Source organism: Lissotriton helveticus, chromosome 4_1 (genome assembly GCF_964261635.1).
Source record: "Lissotriton helveticus chromosome 4_1, aLisHel1.1, whole genome shotgun sequence".
NCBI classification, from domain to species: Eukaryota; Metazoa; Chordata; class Amphibia; order Caudata; family Salamandridae; genus Lissotriton; species Lissotriton helveticus.
Genome location: NC_136063.1, coordinates 381,344,029 through 381,366,576, shown reverse-complemented (window position 1 = coordinate 381,366,576; position 22,548 = coordinate 381,344,029). Strand labels below are relative to the sequence as shown.

At 41.1% G+C, this 22,548-nt stretch overlaps 1 protein-coding gene across 1 annotated transcript in view; it reads right to left on the bottom strand.

The window, feature by feature from the left end:
- The window catches only part of ANGPT1 (angiopoietin 1), a 1,261,453-nt gene that overhangs the window by 335,786 nt on the left and 903,119 nt on the right, over positions 1-22,548 (bottom strand). The window contains exon 6 of the mRNA XM_078686885.1: positions 14,918-15,019. Within this exon, the coding sequence (XP_078543011.1) occupies positions 14,918-15,019 (102 nt within the window). The remainder of the gene's footprint in view (positions 1-14,917; positions 15,020-22,548) is intronic.

The window sequence follows — 22,548 nt, the reverse complement described above, 5'->3', positions numbered from 1 at the left end:
TTGTTGTAACCTAATAGACGATCTTACTGCCCTAAACCTATCACTCCTCAATGTCGGTCCTACGCACAAGGCAGGACATTTATTAGACCCTATTATCACAAATATCCCTGACTTAAAATGGACCCAAACCAGCCCTATATGCTGGTCAGATCACCACCTCGTTTTAGCCTAACGAGACCATTCTCCCCCAGAAATACCACCTGGCCTGCACAATCCATGAGAAATTGGAAATTACTAGACGTGAACATACTGAACCACGCACTTACAATTAGCACCCCCTCCCACGACAAAAATGTGGAAAATATAGCTAAAGCTAACAACCAGTGGTTAGAAACAGCAGTAAACCAATGCCTTCCTTTAACGGAGGCAAAAAGAAATTTCCACCGCCCCCCTGCCCCCTGGTTTAATGAACTTCTCAAAACTGAAAAATCTAAATGTAAAGCTTTAGAAAGGAAATGGCGAAAAGACTATAACCACGAAAATAAGATAATATATAACAAGGCAAGAAACGCATATCACTCCTCCTGCATGAAAGCCCGGGCCCTTCACGTGGCCAACACCATCAACAATGCCACAAACAAAACAAAGACCTTATTCAATACAGTAAAGGATCTAGCAGGTGCTCAAACAACTGCTATCACTCGCCCGTTAACAAAAACACAATGTCAAGACCTGGCGATATTCTTTAATGATAAAATAGAAAACATTATCACTAACATCACTGCTAGACCCCATGATAACTGCTCACAGCAGAATATCCTGAAACCACCGGAGAAAATGAACCCTCTTGAGAAATGGCCCCCTGTAACCTTGGACTCCCTAAAAACATCCCTGAAGTCCATTTCATCAGGCTCGCCCTGCGATCCTCTCCCTGTCCGTTTTCTGAAACAACTTGACACCACCCCCTTGATCACGATAGCAGACACGCTAAATGCTTCCCTCCTATCCTCCACTGTCCCGTTAAGTTGGAAGCACGCCATGGTAACCCCACTATTGAAAAAACCATCAGCCGACCCCACGGTCTTATCGAATTACCGACCCATATCTTTACTCCCTGCATTTTCAAAACTCATGGAAAGGCACATCCATTCCGCCCTCACTACCTTCACAGAGGAAAACAAACTCCTCCACCCATCGCAATCAGGCTTCCGAGCAGGATACTCAACGGAGACCGCTCTACTGGGTGTGACGGAAAAAAATTGAAAGCTTCTGGATGAGGGTCAAACAGTCGCACTCATTCTTTTAGATTTGAGTGCGACGTTTGATACCATATCACACAAAACTCTTCTGGCCATTCTAGAGAAAAACGGCATCCGCAAGGATGCCCTACAGTGGATAAAGTCCTTTCTCACCGATAGATCTTTCCAGATCAAATCCAGTACTGCATGTTCAGACACGTTTCCCGCCCCTCATGGAGTCCCACAGGACTCCATCATGAGCCCGCTGTTTTTTAATCTATACCTTAGACCACTGGCCGATCTAGCTGATTGCGCAGGCCTGACTTTATTGTCTTACGCTGATGATTCTCAAATCATCTTTTCCCTATCAGAGTCAAACCCCTCAGCCCCATCTCTACTCAAAACTGGTCTTCAGGAAATTTTCAACTGGATGACCACCAACCAGTTGAAATTAAATGGGGATAAAACTGAGGTCCTCCTATTAGGAAGGAATAAAGAGCTCCGGAACCCCTTACATTGGCCACCAGAGCTGGGAAATCTTCCCTCCCCAGCTACACAGGTAAGAAACCTAGGAGTCATTATTGACAATACTTTGTCGATGAAACAGCAGGCAAATAAAGTCGCTGGCCTCTGCTTCACCATAATAAAATGGTTGAAGAAAATCATTTGGATGTTGCCCCAAAACACCCAAAAAACCGTAGTCAACGCATTAATAACATCGCGTATTGACTACGGAAACATTCTCTACCTGAGCTCAAACCTAGCAGTGATCAAACGACTCCAAATGGTCCAAAACGCTGCTGCACGACTCCTGTGCAGGATGGTATACACCCGTTACAACGCATCTTTTACTCCGCACTACCATTACAACGTGACTTTTACTCCGCATACCATTACAACGCATTGCGCTGGGGGGCGCTCTAGGATAGGGAATAAGTATAATTTACTATCCAACACCTTCCCTAGGGTCCACGGGGACTGGAGTTAGAATAGTAAATTATACTTACCACTATCCAGCACCCCAAAGCGCTATGCGTTGTAATGGTATGCGTTGTAAAAGTCGCGTTGTAACGGTATGCGGAGTAAAAGTATGCGGAGTAACATGGTACATCCGTGCAGGATACCAAAGTCTGAAAGAGTATCAAAACATCTGAATGATTTACACTGGCTCAGGATAGAACATCGGATCAGCTTCAAAACCCTGATCTACATGTTTAAAATCAAAACCAAAACAGCGCCCAGCTACCTACAAGCCTTGGCCTCCCCTTACCTGCCAACAAGAAACCTTCGCTCTCAAACTGCAGCGAATTTCCCTGTTCCGAGATTCAAATTGCAAAGAACTGGAGGGCGATCGTTTGCTGTCAGAGGGCCTATTCTATGGAATTCACTCCCCCCGAATATCCGGAAAGAGGAAAGCTACACGAAATTCCGGAAACATGTAAAAACCTGGTTGTTCCAGAAACAACTGCGTTAAAATTACTACTCAGCATATCTCCTTCAATCTAACCGAATGTCACAGGCGCCGGGAAACCCTTTTTGGGTAGCTGAGCGCCATACAAATGGAAAAAATAAATAAATGCATGCCGTTTTTCGATTTCTAATTGCGAATCACAAGGATTCGCAATTAGGAAATCACGAAACGGTTTATTCATGCATCTGGCCCAGTGTGTTTAGCCATTTCATAAAGTGCAATCCAAACTCTCAGAGACACATCCTGGCACTTAAATATGATGTCACCCTCTAACGTCACTATAGGTCACCTGTCACTACCCCCCTTATGTACTCTGATAACATGTGCAGGAAATAGATTTTGTGACAGTAGTTTTCCCATGACTGCTTCCAAATGAGATGTGTGCTTGTCTATATGTGGTGTTTAATCCCATTGAGTTTCTGCTACTGCCATGGAGAAACACTTACAGATTTAAAATGCAATTTTAGCTAGGATTCGCTGCATGCTTGTTTATTTTCCTTGGATATCCTGACTACCTCCTCTGAAGGCACCCTTCATAGAGATAAATTAGACACCCGTGGATTAGAAGGTTATAGAGCATTCTATCAATCCAGAATTGGAGTTTGTTTTTCAAGAAATGTTTTTTTAATTTCAAAGTAAGGGGTGATTTTGTGATATAATCTTATGGATCCAGTTGATTACCCACTACATGAGACACCTTCATGATTTTCATGGCTGTTGTGTGAGTTATGGATTGGGATGTTACCCCCAGCTGACACGTCAATGTTTTTTAAAATTTTGATTTGTAACAATACCTGCAATTCAGACTCGATTTTTAAGTGAAGATTAACACATACACACACTCATATACATTAACTTCATATGTTAAATGGGTATTTTTCATGTATTGTTTTTTGCACACATATGTATGCTAGCTTTAGCTTGAAGTAAAAATAATAATAAAAAAGAAGTTGCAGGCTAGCCACCGCGAAATCTAGCCGGTCTCCTAAAGCTTGTTCTTTTGAAGAAAAGTTGCCAGTAATGAAAAGGAAAACATGTTCGCTAACATTTATTTACAAATTGGCTACACAAAGTGCACAATTATGTTCTACTTTGGTTTTGACTCTTTTATAATTAATTAAAAGTAATGAATACATTCTAAAGGTGATTTTTTTACGATTCAACAAAAGTGGCTTATACAGATTGTAAGGCGCTTCAAAGGGAACTAGCCATATAGTGCAAAGTGTTATTTCGGAGTTGCTCAGTCAGTGCATATTTTGTTTAACCCTTGGCAGGCAGTCTAAAGTGCTTGCACGATTGATCCAACACCTCTGTACCTTGCAGTCGGACTCCTTGCCTTTTGATGTAAATTTGACATCTCTTTTGGGTTTAAACAAAAAACACCACCCACATTAAACCCTGTCTGCATTGCATTCGGTATGGGGTGGGAGTGGAGTTCTACACAGTTCACTTTTAGGATAATTCATTGTCTGTAAAGAGAACGTACCTCTGCTCGTGTTATTTGAACAACAGAATGATTTGTGGGACACATCAAACCATTTACTGAGCCTGGTGGGTCCAGCATTTGCCTGTGTAATTCTGACCTCACATTTCTAAAAGTGACTTTCACTTAATGAACTGTGCACTGCGAGCAATCCTTGTATTAGCTTTGGCAACCTAGGAAGAATTATTTTATGGGATCCTTCCCGCTCCAGGTTCATTAAGCAATTATCTATTTTTCTTTATTTATTCTGCCTGATAATGTCTGTAGGAAGTGTTGTCTTTTAACAGGCAGAGCTCAATTGGAACCAGATATGGCCTGCATATCCAAGAGGTTCATCTCATGTCTGACAGCTCTCCGCAGGAAGACAGGGGGTGCACCGGTGGGATGAGGCCGCTCTGCTCTGGCTCAGGAAGCTTCTTTCTGGGAGTGAATTATAAGGAGAGGTCACCGGACCCACCCTGCTCAGACACGTTTTCTTATTTATGAAGCTTTAATCTGCAGCCCCTGCATTTCCCCGCCACTGCCTCTGCCATCAGTTTCCCTTCTCGATTAGGGCTGTATTTATCATGGGAGATGGCAAGCACAAGTAATGAATACGCTTTGATAATGAGCGTTGCCTAAGCCAAAATGTCTGGCTTTACTGTAGTGCATGAAGAGACCCACAGATCAACGAGCACATATGCGTGTAGAGACAACATGAACACAGGTAACAGATATTCATACATGTCCACAGAATATAAACTGGCCCAGAGGCACAGACAGCACATATACTTGCACAACATTCATACAGGCGCCCATGAACATTTATGCAAGCAGGTATGTATGCACCTTGACCATTACCATCTCCACCTGATCTTTGACTTGTGCAAACACATCCTTAACAGCAAATATCGCACACATTCTAAGGCTGACAGCAGTTATTTAGTCTAACACTGCTGAATCTCATGAGCACTCATACATTCACGCCTCTCACATTCACCTTTTGATTATTGGCCCTCATACCTCATTTGCGCGTATCACCCCTTCCTCACATGTTTCCTTCGCATTCCCACTCCTCCCTGCCATCTGGCTAAACTATCTTGTCACACTGTTACACTCTCCTGAAAGTAGAAATCAAATACAGTAAAAGTCTTAATGGCTTCTTAAAGTAAAAGCAATAGTCAACAGTCAAAGTTGAAGATGGAGTAAATCTGAACTATGAGCACCACAATTCTCTAGCAATTTTGTGCACCTTGCCAATATGATCACTTTCTTATGTATCCACCTATTCAGATAAATGGTGGACACCACATCACTACAAATTCCAAACACCACACAGAACTATACTTATATCAGTATAATGGTAGTAAACTTTAATCTACAGGATGTTAAATTTAAAGAAAAAATATATATGAAGGCACCAATTATTACACCCGGGACCATACAGAAGACATCAAGGCAATATCTGCAACCTTTCAGGGCTTTGAGGCAGCAGCAGGATTGAGAGTAAACTAGACAAAATCATATGTCTTGTCCTTGTTATGAGCTATGCCCCCCCAGGCCATTCTCCTAGGCTGCACAGAATTTGCAGGGGCGGCGGCTGCAGTCCGCTCTCTCAGTATTTTCCTGTAGCACACGCAACAGGACCTATTCAAGGGCAACTTGAGGCAGGCCTATACAATCATCAACTACCAAATCCGATTCTGGCAGCGCTTACCCCTGCCCTAATGGGAAAAATCACCCTCTACAAAATGATCATTCTCCCACTCCTGCTATTCTATTTTGTTAATGTACTAGTCTATCCCTCCAGGCAATTCTTCTAGTACTTAGATTTAATGCTTGGAGAACTGCTCTGGAGCAGGAAGCTGCGATGGGTAGCTCTAAACAATGAGAAGGGTCCCTGAACTGTTTGCATGGGGTTTTGGTGGGTATGCCTTGCTTAAGAGTCCTCATCTGAAGGGGAAGTCTTCTCTGGTCAGTTCTCGGAATTGAGTGAGCATGTTGTCCCAAGATGCTGCTATGGGCGGCTTGTGTAGATGTTTGGTTTCTTCCCAATATAAGGCAGTGCTCTCTGCTTCCCCCCAGGTAGAGGAGCACTCAGTATCACTGCGAACCCACTGGTGCTGCAAGGCTCTCAAGTGTAAGGTGAAGGTACACTTAGCCAGTAGTAGAGCGAGGCTGGCAAAGCATGCTCAGACTTTGTGGTTCTTTCCCCATTTAAAGATGCCCAAGTGTTCAGTGTGGTGAGATCTGTTGTGGTTGTTAAGGTGTTGTGTATGGTGTGCCAATAGTGGTATATACTTGGGTATGACCATAGCCTTTGTTGAAGGACGACCATTTGGGATTGGTATCTGGGGCATGTTAAGTGTGCTGTGGGAAAGATATGGATTAAGTGTAGATGTGTAAGGTGCACTCTGTGTGGTATCATTACTGCATTTTCTTGAAGCGTACATTATGAGAGTTGTGTGGGGGGAACTCTAGGGACATGTGCCATTCAGTGTCATAGAGAGGACACATATGGTCTTCCTCCCAATCTTGAAGGAGGTGGGTAAGGGACGCCTCCACATGTTACCTGATGGCTTTATACAACCATGTAACATGATGGATCCCTGAGTCCAGTGATAGTTAGTGTGTGTATGACTGCATGAGTGACCAGCTCTTATACTACTGAGTGCCACAGAGCCCTTAACGTGGCCAGCAATTGTCCATAAAGGGGACACTGCCCCGGGGGGGATGTCACTGTCTTGGAACAATTGGTCAAATGTGAGCAGTTGGCCGCCCTGAAAAAGGTCACTTGCTGTCTTTATGGACTGAGCATGCCATGTGGATAGATGCCTGGATGTAAAGGACCCTGGGGAATCTTGGTAGTACCTGAACAAGTACTGCTGATACAGAATAGGCTTTCCTAAACAAACTGACTTTCATTTTAGGATAGACGATGTTCAAGCCATGGTGCTTACCTTTAAATGTATTCAACAAAGAATATTATCATTAGTGTCCTACATGTTTGAGATCATTGGACTATGGTCCAGCGACTACTCCTGTCGGCCAAACTAATTGACATTAACAAAGAGAATCCACCTAGTAGTGTTTGGAAGTGTTCCTCACAGTGATGTGGAGCACTTAGTGTTTTTTAAAATACCCCTCACACACCAAAAGGACCCTTGGTGTCATGATTCATCATAGGGGTCTTCGCACCCCTCTACGGGATGCGGCGTGCTCCGACCTACGACTACGTGGGAGCACTTATAATAATAGACTATGTATGGTGCATGTGAGGGTATTTTTAAAGATAATGTGAGTGAGTGGTGGGATGAATGAAAAGTTTAAAAAGTACCTGGCTCGCAGGACTCTGAAAAAACCTTTAATTAGGTCCCCGGGCTGGTGCTGTTAAAAGAAGTGAAGTGCGAGATGTTGATGTCGTGATTATGTACTTCACCTCATGTGTGTGTCCATGAGCTGGACTTAAACTAACTGTTGGAGTTGCGACTGGCCAGGCTGGGAGACACGCACATCTTCTATGATTGCCCAGATCTGTACAGATACTGGTCCTCAGTAAAGAAAACTCTAAGCAATAGGTCTCACATTTGCGAGAAATTAATCTATTGGCATTGTAAATGACAATGCGTTTTATTTATCTATTTTGATAATTAACACATATATGAAAGCCATTGTCATTTACAATGTCAATAGCACAAACTCTTGTAAATGCAAGACCTATTTCATTTGAAAGAATCAGCCACCATTGTCCCGGGATGCTGGGAAAGTGAAAGGAATCATCGCTCGCTGAATGTTGCAGGAAAGCATGTCGTTCCTGCAGTAGGAGGAACTCATTAAAGAAAATTGTTCTGACAGACTGAATGAGACATACTGTGTAACAACAGAATTAAAAGGGCCAAGCCTCATGGGAGGTTACAAATAAAGACAAGGCGGTACTAAGTAGGGACTATAACGAATCAGTAGCCAGAATTTGAAAAGGACAATGACACAAGCCAATGACATTTTTTGGAGTAGAGTGGGAGGAGCTTCAAGTCCATACTCTAATACAGCGTGCCTAGCAGAGCAGCCCATGCGCTGCCCAGGCTCAACCAAAAAACGAGTTCTGCTTCATGATAAGGCTGATCACCCTAACATGTTGTATGGGACATCTGCTGGCTACCTGCCTCTAAAATTTGTAACCTCCAGCACTGGCTCTCACCTCAGAGGCCAACCCACTATGAATGGTTGACAGAAATGTATTCAAATAAACATCATCCTATGAACAGCTTTAAGTATAAACTGCAGGACAAAACAAAATTGTACATAGACCTGGTTACCATTAATCGATTGATTCACCTCTCAGGCAATTTCGATTCACATAATGGGTCCTAATACCACAGATATACCCTTCACCAATCTAAGCTACCACAATAACCCATGCCCTCTTGTGGGAATTTCCCATGACAGACATGAGATTAGTTCACATAACGGTTGATCCTCCGGTGGCATAGCATTGTCTCATTGTCCTCGCTTCCTTTTATTTACAAATATTGCTTATGATGAATAGACATTAAACACTGATTGTGAAATTATTGGATCCAATTGATTTGTATTTTCCATGAATTTAATTCCTCTTCTCACTTATTTTTCTTTTTTCTCTTCTTTTCTTTTCTACTCTGTCCCAATCTTTCTCCCACCCTCTCTGACACATCGACCCTCCCTTACTTGCATTTCCTTGATCCTTGCCTATCCTCCACACTCTACTTTTTCATCATCTCTTTTCTCCCTATTCTACTCTCTGACATGGTCACATTTCAGTATGCTTTTGGTCCTGAGCTATCCTTACTGAGTTTTTACACGCGACCTTTATGCCGGCTCAAATATGCTCTTCTTAGCAGACTAGTAGGTGGACAATTGCTGTTATTGTTATCGGTATTGTCTACCGTTCAATTGTACATGTAATTGCATCTTGTACTTGCATAATTTTATTGTTGAGGAGAAGAAGTGTAGCATTGTAGCATGTTTTCACATTCATATACCAATAAAAAAGTGAAACAAATAAAATCGCCTCCCCGACCGTTTCTTGCAGTATTATGAGTAAAAGGACGCACTTCGCTTTCTCAAGTAGGTTAACACTACACTGAAATGTAATATGAATACAGTGAAATAGGTATGAAATCTTAAATGGGTGCAACAGAGCAAACTTGATTAACAAAAATGATTCATTTTATCCATATATGGACAGTTGAATTACTTTTTATTGAAAAGGGGGGGTTAAGTTGGTTATTCCTTGAAAATGACCTTGCAACATTGTTAATTGTGATTCAATCTCGGTATCATGTTATAAAGTTAACGACCATCTTGTCTGCTGTTATAAGAAACACCATTTGATTTAGTTTCAAGTATTAAACGAAAGTTAGAAATGTTGGATGTCTTTGTCCCAGGTCAGTGACTTGAAGCTAGTCTTATCATTTTAAATAAACTGCCCCAACAGTCTCAACACAAGGAAGTAATATAATGCCAGAACTGGGTGGAACATTCGAAAGTTTGATTTAATATTAACATCACCCCGAAGTTACTTTGTTCATAATAGAAGAAGAGAGAAATTTTCAGTTTTTTCGATGGCTTTATTATTTCAAGAGATTGAAACTGTTGTTATTGAAAATTGAGCTACTCTAATGTTATCAATACGAAGTTTATGTTTCTTTCAAATAAAAATCTCTTACAAATATTATGAAAAATATCCGGATATTCTTTGACTCCAGGGATGCTGGACCATAGAGAGACATAACAACTTTCACATTATTCCTGTTATATTTTTTAAGCTGTTTGAAAGGCGAAATATGAGCCTTCATTATTACCACAAGCTCAAAAAACTTGTCAGTGCAATGTTGGCTTTGCAAATATTGAGAGTAAAGGGCATTTTGGCCAAGGCACACATTCTGTGGGCAGTTTATGAAAACTATTTTCTCAAATTTCCAGTCTGCAAAGGTTTCGGGATATATAGAGAAATGAAAACTAATAGAAAAAAAGCTGAATTAACATCTACTTCATGAAGAAGTATTTGGATAATTCTAATCTCAGCACGTATTTTAAGCAGCAGCCTAATTCAATACTAACAATTTTCATGGAATTATACTTTAACAAAATATAGAGAATGTACATTTTAATATGACTTGCCCTGCTTTGTTTCAAAATAAAATAGCGACCCATTCAGTCTATCAAAAAAACTAAAATAAAATTGATTTTTTTTCCTCTGAACAATGCAATTTAGTAGACAAAATGTCCAGGCTCGAATGTGAATAAGAGCCTAGATTTCTGGAAAATAACTTGCACCAAAGAAGCCAAGTGAGAAGACTGGATTTTTACAAGAAGGTATTGTTAGAAAACATATAATCCTTTGGTTCTCCCACGTATTTATTGGTTTTGGGCAACTTTATGTGGTACCTCTGTTGTTGGGTGAGGTCTGCTGTCCGGGCTGTACCAGGTTGCCTACGGAAGTTGTGCTTCATTCCCCTTTCAGTGCAGCTCTTGTTTTTGTATGTGGTGTCAGGACACCAATCTGGCAATTATTGGTGTAAAATATTTGCCCATGTACCATAAGACGACTATAATTGTTCTATACCACCCCAGACAGGTTCTAGAGATGGAGAACGATTTTTGTGTCTCACATGGCCTAGAGCGCAATGAAAAAGACTCATAACTAAACAGCAGCCTAGCTCTCATTCAAGGAATGATATTCTGATCTAATGATCTGGTGGAAATTGACACCAAAATAATCAAGTGTATGTCATTTATCACGAAATGATAACGCTGGGTACCGAAATATATTTTCTTTTTTAGCTTCTGAGTTATGTGGCTTGTATGCTTTTCACAGCCAGAGTAAAATAATTAATTAGTTGTACCTCGTGTGCTTGAGACAAATATCGTTAACACAAATGGATGAAGTTGACACACTGGTTTTTCTCAGGCTCAATATTGTACACAATTGCCAGTAGGTGAGCGGTAGGAGTTTGGATATGAATAGAGTTTTTTTGGGCCTTCGCCTGTGACATATATTTGTATCAATGATGACAGAAGGTGCTGGAATTCTGATTTAGTTTGGGACAGCAGCTTTGTACCCTTGAAAGGTTATCCATAAATCAATGTTACTGAATACAATACACATCACGTCCATGGCTATATAGGAGTACACTCTATACAAGTAAATGCTGTAAAACGATTCAGGTATGGCCTGAGAAGAATGAAAGATGTCTTTTGACTACTATTTCTGTGGAAAAGCTCTGCTGCCTGCTAGATGAAAAATGTAAGAACTATTCGGTCTACAAGACTTGTTAAAACAACTGACACACTTTACTTAATGAATAAGCCCTCCAGGTCACTCGTCAAACGGGAAAAAACTGGAATGTCTTCATGTGGGTCTAGGTACTTGCATGGTTGGGAATAAGCTGCCTCAGACTCTAATGGGATAATGTGTGCTGCAGAATGCAGCACACATAGAAGTGGTAAATCATCATTATTTATTCATTCATGGCATTTTGCTCTTTCTGTGGGTGTGCTGCAGAATGCAGCACACATAGAAGTAGTAAATCATCAATGTGTAATCATTAATGGCATTTTGCTCTTTCTGTGTGTGCTGCAGAAAGCATCACCAATAGAATGAGCAAAAACAAGAGAGCTAAAAGTATTTCTCCTCGTTTTACCATTCTAACGGTTGCTCTTGAATTAGTTTTTGCCACTACCTCAGATTTACACCTCCTTGTAAATCTGGGGCAGGGTCAAAAAGTAATGGGTGTTGTGGTGGAATGCCCAAAGCAACACCCACCGCATGCCCCTTCTACACTAAGTGGTGCATGTTAAGGGATGTATTTACAAGGTGACTTTAAGCCACAAAAGTGGCTTAATGTCACCTTAAAAATATGTAGAAGGGCATAGCGCCACCAGAATATCTCTAAAAGTGACGTTCTGGTGGTGCTATGCCCATGTGAATATACTCCTGAGTTTCTTCGTATCGGGCTTCGTCTATGAGAGTCCCACTCCTGCCATTTGAGTACGTAAAAAAATCTTGGATTCAATTTGTTTAACATACTTGCTGTTTTTATTTACATCTCTCTAACTTACTATTCTTCCACAGGTTGTAGGAGAGACTCCCCTTCATCTCTCAGGGAGTCAGTAAATGGTAGTTCTTTTACTATGCCATCCATTTAAATTGAGGTACCTCATTTTGCTTTGCCCTTCGGATTAGGCAAAGAGATCATATGCGCATCATCAGTGTTTTATTCCATAGTTCACAGTGCAGAAAATAGTTTCCAAGCAATTTGGCTTTATTGCCTAGTGAGACCATGAAGTGCCTTCTTTCATTTTGTGAATCCAGTAGATCTCTTACATGAGTCTCTCAATATGTGCCTAAGGGAAGCCAATTGTGGATGGTATCCACCTAATACTGCATAGTGGATAATCTTGCCTTATGGTTTGACTTGACCTCTTAGCAGCTTTTGATACAATGTATCCCTCCAGATTGCTCCCATTCCCATTTGTAAAGACATAGGGCCCCACTACGATCGCAGGCGGATCGCCACCGCCGGCTGGGTGGTTGCAATCCGCATGCGGCGGTGGCGATTCGCCCGCCATCAACAACCCATTTAGCCACCGCCACATTAGCATGGTGGTGGGTACCGTCACGGATGGAAAGTCCTTCCGCCGTTTTTCCGCCCGCCGGCTGGCCGGCAGGGCGGAAAAGGCACACAATATGGTGGCAGTGCCTTGCAGGCACCGCCATCCATATTATGATGCATGCAGTGTGCATGCCTTTCTGTGGCAGTAACTCCGCCATGGAAAGGCAGATGAATGGCGGTGAATGACATTAGGGGCCCCCGGGGGTGGGTGGCTGCACAGGGCGGTACCTATGGTACCCCCCTTCATTGCCATACACAAGGTGGCAGGCACCGTGCAGTGCTTGTCACGTTGAGCATTGCAATGCACAATATGCTCCCTTACCATTGTGGTGGGTGCTGTTAACAGAACCGCCGCCTCAATGTTAATGGCAAGAATGCGCCAACCAGTGTGGCTGTTCTTCATGCCATCAGCAGACTGTTGCCCACTTCAGGAAAATGTGATCACATCTCCCCAATCCTTTTTGATCTACTCCGGTATCCCGCTGAGGCCAGAATCAAGTATAGCTACACTGCCTAGCCTTCAAAGCAATCCACTCAATTGCTCTACATAATTTAACCAATCTACTTCAGATCTAAGAAGCCTTTAGGAAACTCCATTACTCCAAACCATGCATTTGCTCCATCAATCATACTCAGGAGCTGCCTCCGTAATCTGGAAATACCTGCCTACCGAACTCAAAATAGCAACAACTCTTCTATTGTCCTTTAACCACTCCTCTATTTAGACTATATGTGGCCCACAATCCCTATTAAACCGTAGGGTTGCTCTGTTACCCACAGATTTCACTCTTTGCATGCGTTCCTGGACATACTTTATTTGCCTAATTTCCTCAAGCTTCCATTCCTACCCTCCTGCCCTGACCCTATTACACTCCATCCTAATTTCAGTTTCTTCTTCCTGTCAAATGCTGCTTTCTCTACTCACCATCTCATTTCCTATGCTCCCCTACACTTCCTCACAACTTGTTCTTCTGCCTACGGCTGATGCTTCCCACTCTAGTTCAACCAGCACCCTATTCTCCCTTCTACTAATACATTTACTCCATGCTTTCCTCTCTACTTTGTATTTCACTGATACTAGTTCTGATTAACACATTGAGTCGCAGTACTGTTACTTGTAAAGTGCATCTATAGTTTTGGTAGCCATGCGGTATATAAATATGAAAATACATAAATAAAACACTCAGTTTGGCAGTCTACGTTGAAAGTCAGTAGACCTGAAATGAAGCACAGGAGAAAAAGCTTCCTCATCAAGTCAGATTTTTTTTTATTTTGAGTCTGTGGATGTACCTCAAACATAGGTTTGAGGACCATCTGAAAACTAACATCTAGTTATCCCTATATTGATTGACAGGCCTCAATTTGAGGGCTGCAAAATGACTTTTCTAACACTCATTTCTCATTGAGGTAGTAAGGTCAGTATGTAGAGCTCTAAACAAATCTGCCAACCCTTCCTAAAGGCACACAGCAGTTAAGATGTCCCATAACTTGGACCTGTTGACATTGTCAAAGGCACAGGATAGGTCCATGAATGCTAAATAATGTGAACTTTGTAGATTATGGGAAAAGCCTAATTCTGGTACCAAATTACTCCAACACATTTATTATGGTCTGTGGCCATAAAAATGTGAAGACTCGCTGTATGAGTATCAATTGAGAGAGTAAATGAGTTCCCTTATCTGGGAATGGTTGATCACACTTGCAATCGGGCCCCTTGTATTATGAACATGATAAACCTTTTCTTACAAGCTTTTGGTATAATTGTTTCCCTTACTTACACTTTTGGGAAAAAGCCTGTTTGTCCTTTGCTGGAAATCTACAAGAGAAAATGTCTCCTTATTTTAACATATAGAGCGGGGATACATGTGTGTTGCATCCAAGTTAAAGAGAATAGGGTGCGTCGACGCATCCTGGGTGCCCCGAAACATTTTTACTAACTTTTTTGCACCCCATTTGATGGAGCTGTATGAAACTGGGCATGCAAATTCAAATCCATATACATATGTATGTATATGTTTCATACATATTTAGGGTGATTGCTTTCACTCGTGAGTGTGTAATAGTCTGCAAGATTATAAAACTTAATTGTGGAATTTATATTGACGTTTTCAGAATAAATCTTGTTGGGTTGAAATATACTTTTCACACTCACCATTTTGTACTCTTTCCAGCCTCTTTGGAAATCCACACTGCCATCTTCTCTGTGTTGTATCACTGTCCAGCCTCCTCCCGCAGACTCCATATTACAATATACCTGTGTGAAAGAATAACATGTTGTCTCTTTTTAAAAAAAAATTATTATTATTAATTTTAGTCACTAGTAAGAACAAAGAAAAACATACATACATAGCACAGAAATCAAAAAAAGAGAGGGTACCGAGCATAAGAGCATAACATATTTGAATAAAAAAGAACATATACAAACAGCCATCATAGAAGTATTTGTCCGAACCCATTCAAGAAAAATTATAACTGTATACAAACACTCAATACCAATAACAAATAAAGAATTAGTCCCACTGAAGACTTGACCAAACCCTCCCGAATTTCACCCTTGAACGTAAACCCAGAGCTTTCGCTAACGCCAGCTCTATTTCATAAACCCCCCTCAATAATAACCGAAAATCTGTGATTTTGGGACTAAGTACATCACTCCAGACCCAGCGATGCACAGCCGAGCACACATAATAATAACTGAAACTAAAGGTTTAGATAAATAGCCCGGATCTGCTACTGTCCCCAATACAATTTATTTCTTGGTTAGTTGAATCTCCTTGCCAGCGAACCTGCTGAGCACACGGGCAACCTCATACCAAAACGTAGTGAACCGTTGACACGTGACAAACATATGTCTAAGATCCGTAGCATATTCATTACACTTAGGGCAGTATAGCTTAGAAGAATCCTGCGAGACAGCCCATTTCGAGATAACCATAGGGGTGTTATATAGCATCAACATGGTGAGATGTTGCTCGGGCTTTAAATTAATAGAGGTAACAGCAGAGTTGATTCTAGCCATTGAGTCAGCAACCTCTTCCGTATTGATTTCTATTGCAAACATACGATTTAGTTTAGCTGTAATCTGTACTCCGTCCTCTTCCAATACAGATATGAAACTCTGATAGGCTTTCCCAATCTGGCCCCGCCCTAAGATCTTAAACATAGCCCGCAATACTCATATGTATAAGTGAGAGCTAACAGGCCCTTCCATTGGATAAAAAAATCCCTAACTTGCAGGTATTTGAAAAATGAATTATGGAATAGCCCAAATTCCTCTTTCAATGAGGAAAGTGACCGAAAGCCATATTCATCATACAACTAGCCTAACCATGTTATGCCACACTGTTTCCACATTCGACCCACCGAGTCCGAAAAGATACCAGGAACATGTTGTCTCAATGACACAATCAGATGTGTACAATTGACTGATTGCTTCCTTTAACTAGAAAAATATGCGTGTTTTATTGAGACATATGGTACACATTTAAACCACTGCAAAACATTCACTAGTGGCTTGGTAACTTTACGTAGATAGTATTCGAATTTTAAATAAACTGAAGGAAAATCCACCTTGCAACCATGAATTTTATAGCATTTTTAATAGACAGCTGAACGATTATAAAAAATTTGCAAATGAAGCTATGTGATCAAACCATTACCAGTTACATGCATGAACTATGAAACTAGGTTTGCTGAAATGCTGCCCTTGTGGTAATGTCGGATGTTGCAATAATGTAAAAAGCGAATATTTTCTATGGCAAACATATTTCTTTGCTTTTTCAAATTACATGTTTTACATTATTTTACAGAGGTTTGCATTCCTTAACTCAAAGAATATATAATTACACCCTGTACAATTTAGTACGTTTTCCTTTATTATATTCCGTTCGTTTAGATTCCTTAGAATAATTAAGTATCGTTTATAGGAAACTTTATACGCCTGCTTTGAATGTTGGTCATTTGCTTTTGAGCAGAACTCCTGTCACACAGCAGGACTTTCAGTTAAAAACAATGTTAAATGTCTCTTTAAGCTGTAATGAAATTTCTATGAAAACCACATTTCCTATTTACTGAGGTTCCGATTTGATTGATGTGGTGAAGGAAAAAGGAATTGTTTAATTACGTTTCTGTGATAGGAGGGCTTAACACATAATGATTCACAGGCTAGCACGTGTGGTCTGGCTCTCTTTAGATTGCTGCATGCAGACACCTGCTGAATTTACGACAGAGCCCAGTTGAGTGCATGTGTTAACTGTGCAATGGGTTAGCCAGAAAATGGCCTAGACTGGCTCATATCCCAGACGAGTTAGCTATTTTAGTCATTAAACACCTTTTAACATTTATTCCAAAAACAGAAGGAATCCAGGCGAAGGCATTATTACGAGCTGGTCTGACTAAAATGTTGTGGAAAAGGTAGACGTTTACGAAAAATCCACATTACACAATGCCAAATGCAAACAGCCAACATGTGGCCGAGATCTCCACAAAGGATTGTGCCTGCCATACAGCCATCTTGTACCCCATACTCCAGGTTTATTGGTCTTTACTAATCTAGTTAAAGCATCGATGCCTTATTTTATCGCAAAATAAAATATATTAAAGTACAATAAAGATTATATGGAGCAGGGTCATTGTTTTACAAAATATTTAGGCGTTCACAATCACGAGGACTTTCATTTTTGGCTTAGATGTCTCGAGCACGATATACTTTAAGCACTGGAAGCAAATTTGTTTGCAAATATAGTTTTCACTATAGTTTTACCCTCATAATTGATGATTGCTGGCCAATTCCCCAACGAGCAATGAATTATTTTTAAGAGTCTGTCTCAACCCTACCTTGTTAAGTAACTATAACCAAATTAAAGGACTCCCGCAGCTCAAAATTGTAGTTGAACATCTGCAGAGCATCTTTGAAACTTTGAATTATTGTTTGGAAAGAAACCAGCCTGGCTTTCCTCCATATCATGGAGCTTGGCAGGCCCCGAAGTCTCTCCTTGATAATATTTAAATAACAGCAAATGAAATGAATCTATCTTTGATCATCGGGCTTGATCGGTCTCTCCTGGTGAAACACTTCTCGTCCTTATCCTAAGTGCCTGGGCCTTTCCTGAACTGGATTAACTCCTTCTGACATGGAAGAATACAGTGAGTGAATCTAGGCAACTATTTTTCTCCCAAGCTGGGTTTAGAATTCTCTGAGCTCTCTCCTCTTGACATTAGTGACTTATAATAATAATAATATTAATAATACAGACACTTATAGAGCGCAACAGCTACCTCAAACAGAGGTGTCCCAGCGCTAAAACGATCAGTAGTGCGTCGGTGAAAAATCAGCCAGCCACGCCCCGGCCCAATTATTCTTCCAATAATAAGCTCTATTGTACCCAAGACATCACACATCTTTAGCATCAGTAGTCTCCAGTAGATTGTTGAAGGGGCATAATGAATAGATTAGAGTGGATTAAACCTACATTGAGAAAGATATAATGTTATATTGTTGGGCAAAGACCATCTGACTAAAGGAGTAATTAATGTGCAACCCCATTGTTGTTACCATCTACGCTGGAATCAACAAATCCCTGCTATGCAAATTCCAGACCATCCAAAACACCGTGGCCAGACTTGTCCCTGGCATCCCACTACATGAGAACATCACCCAACACCTGAGTGATCTCCACTGGCTCACCATCAAGAAGAGAGTAACTTTCAAGCTACTCACCCATGCCTACAAATCCCTCCACAACACCGGCCCCAAATACTTCAACTAAAGTGTCTCCTTCTACATGCCCAAGAGAAACCTCTGCTCCGCCAACCCCACCCTAGCAGAAACCCTGCACTTCCGCTCCCACTCAACATTAGACGCTCCCCTATTCTGCACACCTTCAGGATGAGCCTCAAGACCTGGCTTTTCATCTGACTCAGAGCTTCCCCTCCCCCCTCATGCCTTTAGACCCTCACGGGTGAGTAGCGCACTTTATAATCCCCCGATTGATTGATTGATTGTTGTAGAGAAAAAACAACTCTCATGCTAGAGAAAGCTGATCTGCCAAATTTATATTTTGCCAATTAAGAAGCAGACAATTTTTAAATGAGGGAGATCCTATCAGCACAATGGTAACTTTCTCGGGGAAAGAATGTTCACTAGGTTGGCAATATGGTGGAGTGTCATTCCAAATGTGGGTACTAGAACTGTAATCCCTAAAGTTGGGGTACATTTCAAGTACCCGCAATGCAAATGTCACTGACATGCTGAGAGTTATCAATTTGCATCTATTTTAAGGTATTTGTTTTCAAGATTTATGTTAGTGTCAAGGAAGCCATCCCAAAATTGGTGGTAGACAGGCCTGTTGGATTTGAGCAACAAGTCCGGTACCATTTATGGAGGCATAACGGCTACTCAGTGGTGTTCGCTGGGGTGGAGCTAGTGATGCTTACAGTTGGACCAGCCACTGAAACATTCCTTCAACCCACATGCTAATTAAGGAAAAGGTAAGCCAGGGTGGGACATCTGTCATCGTTTAGGAGGTGTACTATTACCAATCACACACTAGTACCTACATTACCCTTCTATTTTATTTGTACTCTCACCTGTCTGTACCAGCAAGTGTTATCATCTGTGAGTTATTTGGGATGCTGGGCTTTCCCCTAATACGCAGATCAATGCATTGATTAAACCCTACTATTTCGCCAAAGACAATTAAAGTGAGTTATCCATGTCAATGAAGTAGATTGTGCCTTGTCTTTTTTACAAGGAGTTTGAAATGTGGAAACCTATATGGCTTTATGGATTACAAATAGCAAGGAGGATTCCAGCTTCTTTGTGTTGTTTTCAAATGGTCCCATGGCTTGGCGTTGTGATGTGTGAATAGGAAACTACAAGGAAACTGTAAGAAATGTATAATCCCGAGAGAACATCCAGAGCCAAATCTGAAGGGCTGATTCTGATCATGAGATATAAGTGTAACTAGAGAGAAGGCCAAAGATTGGCTGTGCAAGAATGTTGATTGTGGAATGACCTTGCGTTGCACATTAGATCCTCTTTGAAACTCAAGCTATTTAGGAATGTTCTACCTTTATTTCTTTTTTTAAACTCTTTTCTTATTGTGCAGTTGTTCAGAGTCAATGAAATAGAATTCCACAGAAGATATAAGCATATTAGCCCACTCGCAGGGGGCCTGGGCATTTATCGCCACCGTAACTCCCAGCCACCCAGCCCAGTGTGCTGCATCGTGTGTTGTAGAGAGCGTTGTACACAGCCAACGTTCGGGATGAAACTATCCCTTACCCTCCCCTCGCGCCCACTCAGCCTCTTTCTTAAGTCCCCCTATATTGAGTCCATGGTCCCCAGATCTTTTCTTTTCTACCTTTATTTTTCATGAGAATTCTATGACATAGACATCAAATATTTAAAAGTTATTGCGAGCAACAGAAGCCAATAAAATCTATTAATTAACCGACCAACAGTTATGGTTCTTCCCTTTAGTCAAGGATGCATACAGCGAGACTGGGTAATTTAAAGTCTTTATTGCATCTCAGGTAATGGGAACAAGGGTATTAAAGTGTATTTTAACATATAAAAGATGGAACAACAATGCTTAGCCTCAAGGGAGCCATGAAGGTAGCAATAGTGTCATTACTCACTCTTAATTGAACAAAAATGTTTTTATTACGTCTGAGTAACTCAACCTTCTTTTCCATTTTAATGACACAAGGTCCTGGCATGCATGCAGTAGCTTCAAAAGGTGAGCACCGGTTTTCTTTTGGAAGTCCACCACAAGTAAGATGAAAAACAGTGAGCATCATAAATAAGCTATCTTTTAACACTGGCTAATGGCAGAGACACTGAATTTTCTTTAGCTAAAGGAACAAGCAAGGCCATTAGTTATTTACTTTGGGACCTATTGCCAATGATTTTTCACACTGCTGTAAAGCATCTTCAAGATGCTGTGCAGCATGGCCAAAAGTATGGAAAAATGGGTGCGGCAAAGCAGCCATGTTTTTTTTGTAGGCACATGCACACATTATTATGAATGAGCACCCACAAAATGATGCTGGCCCCATTTTAATTTCTTGATCCAAAAAGGATGAGTAAATAAAAAAATGAAAAAGATCTAGTGCAAAAATATTTTTTTAAGTTGAAGGGCTGGCAGCACAATAATTAAAAAAAAGATAGTTGCTTTGGGGAGCAGATGGGGTAATATGGAGTGGGCAAAAGGACGAGAAAAGCAGGACACAAAGGTGAACAACAAACAGGGCAGGGGAGATGCACACAAGTGAGAAACGCAACATGAACTGCAAGGAACATGGAATGTATCAGGGGAAAAGCACACAAGAGAGCTTACACCATTAGAGTGATGGCAACATGAAAGAAGAGCAGGGGGAGAAGCATACAAGGGAGAACACTAGAAAACACATGGAAGCAAAAGGAAAAAAAGTAGTTCTCTAAACGTGAGGCAGCCAGTCAGAGAGATGGCAAACAGACTATGCCCAGGGGGAGGGATAAACAAAAGATGGACAAGCTGAGACAAGGGCACGGAATAGGGAAAATTAAATAAATAAATAATTACTATTCCGTCATCCCCCCATTCCCCACCGCCCTACTGCGCTTAGCTGCATGGACCACTGCTGCATTGTAGACACGCCTGGACTGCCCTTATTTTTTTGCACCGGGCATTTTCCCAGTGAATGGAGACTTTGGATTCTAGTTTACAAAGCAGTTTACGAAGTTTCTCCAACTTCCCCAGGTAATTAGAGCAGGCGCGGGAAAGAGGATTCATGAGACAGAGAGAAAAGAGGGTGAAGATAGCGAGGAGGAAGGCAGCAGGGCGGGTTTCATAATTTTTGTCAGGACTGCTTTTGGCTCCCAGTACTATCCCGATCGTCGACACAGGCCAGTTCACTCCCATTTTAGTTATATTTTTAGATGTTTGCAAGTAAAGTTTAAGGAAAAATAGCAATAAAAACTAGAAATAATGGAGCAAAAAGAGATGAAAGGAGAGACAACAGAGGAGTATGTGTTCCCTCTCTCTCAGACCTCCTCCCACATAAAATGTCCTACGAGTGGGCAATAGCCCTATCCTCGCTACAAAAGAAAGCAGTAAAAAAGGGAATCATGGAAAATTAAAAATCCCTTTCCTCTTAAACTATAACATTGAAACGGATGTTAGCACGTTCATGATCTGAATTAATGATAACATAGCTCGCAGAAGCATGTCTTCATACACCAATGAGTGTCTGTTATTTTTTCTGTGGGCCGTATCTGCCAGCTGGTTGTTATTCCCTATATCCTACCTCTTGTCTGTTTCCTTTCGGTGTCATGCTTTTTAATATACCTATTATATCAATATTTGATTTCCAAATGTAAGTTGCAATTGTTCAATAGTGGAAAATAGGAGCTCTTTAATAGAAAATTAATTGAATAGGACAATGTCTGATTTCCAACCAGCAGGGCTTACATATATGTTATTTCTGTGTTCTAACTTTGAATTCTTAACAAACTGTATCTCTTCCGTGTACTGGAAATCTTACATTGTTTGCTTTTAAATGAATACATACAATCGATAAACACAATAGTAAGCAATCAAAGGTTGGCTCAGTGATAATGGAAGTCTCCTAGCAATGTCTTCTTGTTTTTGGCCTCTCTTGGAAGCAGAATATCCCTTCTGTTTGGGGGTGCGCACATGCTGCTTGTTTATTTCATCAAAGAAATACCAAACAAAGTACTATGGACATAAACGGGAGAGAGAACCACACCCTGTGAGGCGTGTTACAGTTCCTTCTGTG